Here is a 7,950-nt window from a genome sequence, read left to right as displayed (position 1 = left end):
TTTCCAAGTCAGGTGAGGCTCAAAAAAACCAAGTTCCTTGCACTGTGGTGAGTCTGGGGCATAGGATGCAAAGGTTTAGTCAGAGGAGATTACCCATTCCCACTGTAGATTTTCTCAGTGAATGTGAGTGTAATCTTGTGTGAAAGAGTCATGCAGATCACCTTGCCTCAGTTTCAAAGTTTACAGAGCAAATAATTTGAATGGAGTTTGGTGAATCAAGCAAATTCAAGAGGCTCTGCAGAGCCACCTTGTGCCCACCAAAGCATTCTGGAAGAACACAGCAGTTTAAAAGCAAGGAGTCTGAATAAAATATACACAATTTATTTATTTATAGGAGGTTTACAGCTGTACAATGTTGGCTTTCTGTTTTGACCACTCTCTGATCTTGTGCAGCATGACACGTCGGTGCCTTTGCAGATGAAGACAAGTCACAGCCTGCTTTAACAGGCAGATGTCAAAAAGAAATGGATCCCACAGAGTGTAATGCCAGGTTGCTTGCAACCATTGAAATTATTAACAAAAGAAATGTGAAATAAATCAGACATGTGTCCTTTCCCACTCATAAGGGACTGGAAAGTGTTTTTCAGATCTGCCTTCCTCTCAAAAAACAAACAAACAAAAAAAAACCCAAAACCAAAACCCCCTCAATATTTCTGTTTACTTCATTCAAAGAGAAAAGGCATCAACAATAGGAATGGCATTTTAATAATTCCCCTCCCTCATCTGATCTACAAATAAGAGAAAAAGAAGAATAAGAAAGGTAATTTTTGTTCTGCCATTGAAAATGTAGGGAAAGAAGGCTTCTGCTTTAACTTTTCCAAGATTTTTTTCTTTTTTTAAAAAAGGACAAATATTCCTGATATTAAGACAATTTGGTCCTGATATAGAGTGATTTTTTTAGAAGCTATTAAAAAGCTGCCTTTCCTCTCTTTATGGCTTGATTCTCTGTAGGGAGGAAGGAGGTTGCCCATGGGTACCAGGGCACCACAACTCCTTGGTGAGCTTTGGCACTGCTCCTTGGGGATCACAGTGCCATTTGGCACATGGCAGGCCACTCCTGGACAAATGGCTCTCCTTTGCTGAAGCTATCCATAGCCAGATTTCCTGAGAAAACAAGGCTAATGCAGGCAGGCTGGACACCTCCATCTGCTGATGATGGTGCAAAGCTCCTGTCATGTTCCTGCAATGCCAAATAGCTCATCCCCCTGCCAGGTGAGGTATCTTTGGGCATCCCCCTCACATATGACTCTGAACATAAGCCAGTGAGATCGTCTCCTAAGACTAATCACCTTCTAACCCTACAATCCTGCTTCCATTTATATTCAGTAATGAGTCTCATAAGCAAAACCAAGATAAAATCAAAGCATCTCTGAATTGGTCTTCCAAAATTCAAGGATTTGCTGTGATCGTGGGATCAAAAAGTTGCTTTACCTAACTAGGAGCATTTAAGTAAATTCTGCAAGACATGAACCAAATTTGGTCCCAGTGGTGGCACCTGGAGTTGGAGGGTGCTCAGTGCAAGCCAGGAGTAACTGAGATCTGGAAAGAGCATCATGGGGACCACTGCTTGCCTTTAAGTCCTGAAAAACAAGACCTTAGAACATAAGCAAGTTTGGTAAAAAATGCAAACTCTTAACTGCAGGACTGTGAAGATGAGGAAAGGGGAAAAGCAGTCGGCAAAAATCAATGCAGTTGCATTGTCTACTTCTGGTTGCATCAAAAACTGAGCTAGCAGGTACTGTGGAGAACACTTCACCATGTTTCAGACTTAGCAGACCTTTGGGGACTTTTAAAAAAACCCAGACTTGCAGGACAAACATGAGTATTTAGTAGGACAAGCAGAAACCCTTTGCTATAGAAAAAGAAGGCTTTCCTGTTCACTTTTGTTGCAGGAAAAGGACTCTGCCCAGGTCAAAATTTAGGAAGATTCAAAGATTTTATCATATGTATTAATTTCCAGTTGCATGCAGGTGACTGCAAAATATTTGCTTAGAAAACCTGACTGAAAAATCCCTTAACTTGCTCCACTTTAAAGGCACATGAATAAAACCCCCAAACAACAGGAGAAAAAAAATTGTTTGAAACTTGTCCTAGTCAGCTGCTGAAAGGTCAGACAACGGGTTGTTGTTTGGTTTATCTGGGATGGTTTATAAGAAGCCAGATTCTGCCACCCAGTGGAACAAGAAAGAATAACCCAATTTTCATGGAAATCAGGAGCAGACCGTAGCCCCAGACACCTCCCCAAGGATGCATTTGGGTTGTGCTCCTGAGACTGGCTCTAGGACTGTGCAACTCATCATCCACGATGAGAGACTGGAAATTAAAAGTGAGAGATGGACATTGGTATGAATTAAATATTCCCAGCATTTTCAGGCTGCACTGGGAGCAGTGCTCCTCTAGTACAAGCTAAAATCCCACTATTTTTAAAAAGAATTTGAGAAAGCGAGGCACTGAGAAATGATGCACTGTAGGCAGCAGTACAGATGGAGCCCATGGAGCAAAACTCCCCATCCCTTGAACTTGACACTTTGGCCTTCAGAGGAATGAATCTTCTCTTGCCTAAACATTGAACTGCCCCAGCAGACAACCCACCCCAGCTCCTGGGGTGACTCTTGGGATGGGGACAGCATGGAGACACGGAGACAGCAGGCACCATGGGAGTTCAGGAGACACCCAGAGGAGCTGGGTGCAGACTGATTCAGAAACTTGGCCCAGAGAACAGTTATCCCACCACAGCTCTTGACATCTTTCTATACTTCAGAGTTGTGGGGGCTGAACAAGACTTGGATGGAGACAGCTTGTCCCCAAAATGATGGAGCCTTTGGTCTTGTTGCCCCTGTGGATTTGGGCTGCCTTGGTGCATTTTCCTTGCAGTGTGCAAAAAATACCAAAAATCATCCAACAGGCTGTGATCTGTTTGTCCACTTCTCCTTTGCTGTGGTGCCTCCACAGATAAGTGATTACATAGCAATTTCAAGGGAGACAACTCCATGCACACTACTCTTAACCCAAGCAGACACATTGAAGATGCACTGAAGCAGCTGGTGGGACTGTGGCGGCCACATGTGTGCATGGTGGCACGTGTGTGTGCCAGCCTGTGTAAACAAACAGCCCCAGGGCTCTGGCTGTCAGGACACACAGCGTGCTCACAGCGGTCCCACAGCGCACGTGGCAGCCAAGGGGGCTGCAGAGGACGCCATCAGAAGGATCATTGCGGTTCCCCAAAAAAGGCACCATTTTCTTAACATTGAAAACACAAGACTGGCTCCTTGGAGTGGAATGCATGCATGGTTCATATACACTTTGCAGATGGTAGGTAGGCTCTGTGTTTCTCTCTCTATATATACGTATATGTATGTGTGCATGTTTATATTCACATATGTGGCACCAGAAGAGTCATCCTTGAGTACTCAGAGATTAGTGAGGATGTTACTGCTGAGCAGCATCACAGCAATGGTTCCAGGGAGATCGTTTGACCTCCTGTTCCCCTTGTCCTGGAGGTGCAGTGTGTGCACCGACTGCCGGTCGCTGGGATCCCCTGTGAGCGCTACTTGGCCCAAGAACTCGTCGCTTATCAAGTTGTGGTTCCAGATCTGTGGAAACAAAACAGGACAGCTCCTTCAGGGATGCAGCCAACCTTCACAAACTGGAGAGAACGGGTTACTGGGGACATGCCCTGAGCTGAAGCCAGGGAGGTGGTGAGGTGTGGGGGTGTCACTCTGGTAGTGAGAGGGGTGAAGGACATGCCTTTACCAGATGTCACCGTGGTGGTGAGAGGTTGAGTTGCATTAACTAATGATGCTCAGCCTGGGGAACAGATCTGCTGTGGACAGTGTGAGGAGAGGGTGGGGGGTCCAAGTGAGAGAGGGTCTCCATCCCTCAGCCCACTGCTTGCCTGCCAGCTACCTGAACAATGATGGGTTGTCCTGGCTTCTTGCGATAGAAGAGCCCTTTCACATCGAATTCTGGTGATACCGTGTTCTTCTTCACCGGAGAGCGAACCTTCTGCCCTTCACACTTGATGATCACATAAGGATCAGCTCCTGAGGAGAGAAAAGAGAATTTTTTTCTTTGTTGTAGCTTCCTTAGAGTCCTTTTCCAAGGGTGTCATGCAGTACTTTGCCTCTATATCCCACCAGAGGAGATGGATATTTGCGCCAAAGGGTTTGTCACACCCCAGATGTCCATGGAGTTCAGCTGTTTGGTTCGGGTTTAGTTCTATTAGGTGACATTGTTTCTGGTGCTAATGAGCTGCTATAAAGCTGGGGAAGGGTCTGGATGGAGCACGAGTCTGATAAGGAGCAGCTGAAGGAGCTGGGGGGGCTCAGCCTGGAGAAAAGGAGGCTTGGGGGGGACCTTATTGCTCTCTACAACTCTCTGAATAGAGGATGTAAGGAGGTGAGGGTTAGTCTCTTCTCCCAGGAAACAAGCAACAGGACAAGAAGAAAGGGCCTCAAATTGCACCATGGGAGGTTTAGACTGGATATTAGGAAAAACTAATTCATCAAAAGGGTTATCAAGCACTGGAACAGGCTTCCCAGAACAGTGGTACAGTCACCATCCCTGGAGGAAATGAAAAGATGTGTAGATGTGGCACTTGGGAACATGACTTAGTGGTGGGCTTGGCAGTGCTGAGTTAAGGGCCGGACTTGATGATCTTAGAAGGCTTTTCCAACTGAAACAATTCTATGATTGTATGAAAGGGCTGCCTCTCTTGTGTCCATATTCTACAGGAACACTCCTTTATCACCCCAAACTCTTCTCACCATTGCAGTAAATGTTCCATGGAGGACATCATCCTACTCAAATCTCCTTTCAGCATTTGCTCTCCTAGAGGCAGGCAGAAATAGAACCATGGAGAAGAGAAAGAGGCTCACACAAGGAAATACCAGATGGAGGATAAAGTTACCAAGTTCACATATTACCAGCCCACAGCTGGAGGGGACCTGAGCTTCCAGGAGAAGGAAAGAGACCCTCATTAGTGAATACTTTCATCTTGCCAAACAAGTGCTTGTTTTGGGAATTTCAGTAGAGAAAGGGTTATTGCTATGGAAATTTAACTGCCAGAATTCATTTTCTTACCATGAACTTTAGTGGCTGTGATGGAAACAGACCAGTAGGATGAGTTTTCTTGTCCAAGGGAAATGTGGAAATGAGGAGGAATGAACAAGCCCCTTCTGAGGACCAGGGATTTTGATTGCCAGGCCACCTCTTTGCTAGCTTTCTGTTTGTAAGGACCTGGCTCCCCTGGTGAGACACAGCTGCTGGATTTCATAGCTGTTTTTCCTTGTTCACAACTTGTCTTTTGGGATGTCCCATTAAATACTCAGATTCCATCAGCCAGAGCCAAATTCCTATCTGTAAATCACTATTTCCAAAGTAGTGCATGAGGCCTGGCCTGGGATGCGTGAGAGATGCAACTGCACTGGAAAACACCAAACATACTGTTGGTGGTGGGAGCTGAACAGCTGGAAAACAGCTGGAAGAAAGCAATTCTGAAGGGGTTTTTGTGGAAAAGATTATGACTCCAGAATCCACATGTCTTCTTGTCTGAAGGAAAGATATATCTCCTTGTTTCTGTGAACACTTCAGAGACCTGTGGCTACAGATTTCCCTGCATTGCTACAGGTGCACTGACCTGTTGTGAATAACACAAGAAAAAAACACCTGCCTAGGGTTAAATTCCCTCCCCAAACATCAGATAGGGTATAAGGACTCCCTTTGTGGCATGTGATAAAAAAGCATACTTGACTAGTCCTTGCTTAGGAAAGATCCTGCTTGTTACTTTCAGGGATATAGTGATAGGCAGCCCTGATAATAATTATTGGGTGAAAAGAAAATGTATAATTTTAATTGGGTTTTATTTAGAGTTTTTAATTTTTCAATTTTTATATTTTAAATTCAGCTTGAAACTGTTTGGCTAAATCTTGCCACAATTACCACATATCCTTGACTCAGGAAATGGGGGAGAAAAGCTAGGATCTGGTCTATTTCCATGGTGGAAAGGTATTTGCTTCTCTAATCGTAGCCTCTAGACCTTTCATCCCTTGCCAATCTCCTAGTACAAGCCATCACTACCACTGGGTTTCCTGGTCCAGAGGCAGACAAAACATGGGGCTCTTGCCATGTGCCTCTGTGTGGCTGCAGGACACGGGGAGGTATGGTCCTGCTGCCATCTTCCATGCAGGAAAAGTGATGGATGTCAGAATTAATCTAAATCCACACCATCCCAAAGTGAGCTAAATTTGGCATACCCTCTGCTGTTAAGACATTTATCCAGCCCTCAGTGATGAATACCACACATCAGGCTCTTTCTCTGTCCCTCTTACTAAGAAGCCTTTAAATACAATTCCTGACTTTTACAGCTGCTCATACTCGTGAGGAAAGCTTGGGTTGTTACAGGACCTCTGCCAAGGGCTTTGGGGAAGTTTTGGAGGGTCCCAGGTAACAGCCTAAATGTAACAGTTCCCAGATCATGTCCACTGCAAAAAAATATCTGAGGATATAAATTCCAGCAGTGTCCCACTTCAAAAATCACCTCCCAACTTCTCCGGGGCCAGACAACAGGCAGGGAAAGACCAGTACCTCCTTGAGAGTCCTGATTCTTGAGCCCAGCTGCAGCAAGGACATGGATCTGGGATACTACTTGTGGGTAGCCACACATCCCACTCCAGCAGGTGTGTGGTGGCTCATCCAGTGTCAGCTCTCTGCAAGGAAAAGCACGTGGCCTTTGAGAGGTGCCCAGTTTTATCCCAAAGAATTTGCTCTGGCATGATGAAGGACTGCCATTCATTTAAGTGTTGGACTCAATGATCTTTGGATGAACCTTGTGGGTCCCTTCCAGCTCAGAATATTCTGTGATCTTGTGACTATGCACTGCCCACTGTCACTGTTCCCCACTCCAATCTCCTCACTCCACTGTCCCACTCTGTTCCCCACTCCAGTCTCCTCAACCTGGGTTTGGGATGCTCTCCCATATCATGCTTAGAAGCAGAGTGGGAGCTTCTCTGCATGTCTGTGGGGATACCTGTAAAGATGTCCTGTCTCTTGACCACCCTCAACAGAAAGCCAAAGAGCAGCTGCAGGCAAGGCTATGACCATTCAGGAAAACCACAAATCAAAAGCACAGGGCTGTCTCCAAAGAGCCAATTCCTCCCCATCCCTGCTCGTGCTCCTTACCGGCAATCTGAAGGCACGTCTGTGAAAATCCTGAGAAGAAACTCGCCTTCATGACCAGGGTCAAAAGTGGTGGGGATGATGACGTAGCGGCCTTCCTTCAGGTCTGTCCTCAGGAAGACACTGCGGGAGTTGATGTAGATGGAGCTGGCCACCTTCTGCTGCAGGGTGTGCATCCGGTAGTTCCTATTCAACTCCACCTAGGCAGAGACCACAGCGGGATGGTCAGTGGATTGTCACTGGCTGGAAAGGTACTGGTATCCACCATGGGGGGGAAAAGATTGCAAAGACTGAGTCCACAGTGCCAGAAACCTGGAGATAGAAGAACCAGGAAAAAGGGTCCCAACTGCTGGGTGGAAAACAAGTGTGGATGTGGCTTTCCCAATTCTTTTTACTCAGGGAGTCATCTCTTGCATCCCAGCTTAACATTGCGGACCCAGTAAACAACACATATGGATTAGTCTAACAGATTTCAACATTTGGAGAGAAAAGACTAATTGTTCCTTTTAGCAAGAGCTGCACAGAATGGTTCTGGTAGGAAGGGACCCTCAAGATCATCTGGTTTCAATCCCCTGTTATGGGCAGGGACACCTCCCACTCAAAGCCACGTCCAGCATGGCCTCGAACATTTCTAAGATGGGGCATCCACAGCTTTTCTGGTCAACCTGTTGTCCATGCTGTCCCCTTTGATACCCCTCTTCTTCTCCAGAGGAGGGCAGGCTGTGTTGACAGCACCCCAGAAGCAACCTGATAATGCTTAAATGAACAATCTGG

General features: G+C 46.0%; 1 protein-coding gene across 1 annotated transcript in view; it reads right to left on the bottom strand.

Annotated features, from left to right (window-relative positions):
• Positions 1–299: 299 nt before the first annotated feature.
• Positions 300–7,950, bottom strand: part of CAPN5 (calpain 5) — a 51,631-nt gene continuing 43,980 nt past the window's right edge. The window contains exons 10-13 of the mRNA XM_053971522.1: positions 7,180–7,376; positions 6,586–6,707; positions 3,907–4,043; positions 300–3,593 (exon numbers count right to left, since the gene is read on the bottom strand). Coding sequence (XP_053827497.1) covers positions 3,411–3,593; positions 3,907–4,043; positions 6,586–6,707; positions 7,180–7,376 — 639 coding nt within the window. The 3' untranslated portion in view covers positions 300–3,410. The remainder of the gene's footprint in view (positions 3,594–3,906; positions 4,044–6,585; positions 6,708–7,179; positions 7,377–7,950) is intronic.

The sequence above is a fragment of the Vidua macroura genome, chromosome 2 (assembly GCF_024509145.1).
Source record: "Vidua macroura isolate BioBank_ID:100142 chromosome 2, ASM2450914v1, whole genome shotgun sequence".
NCBI lineage: Eukaryota > Metazoa > Chordata > Aves > Passeriformes > Viduidae > Vidua > Vidua macroura.
Note: the sequence above shows the minus strand (reverse complement) of the source record. Positions and strands in the feature narration are given on the sequence as shown.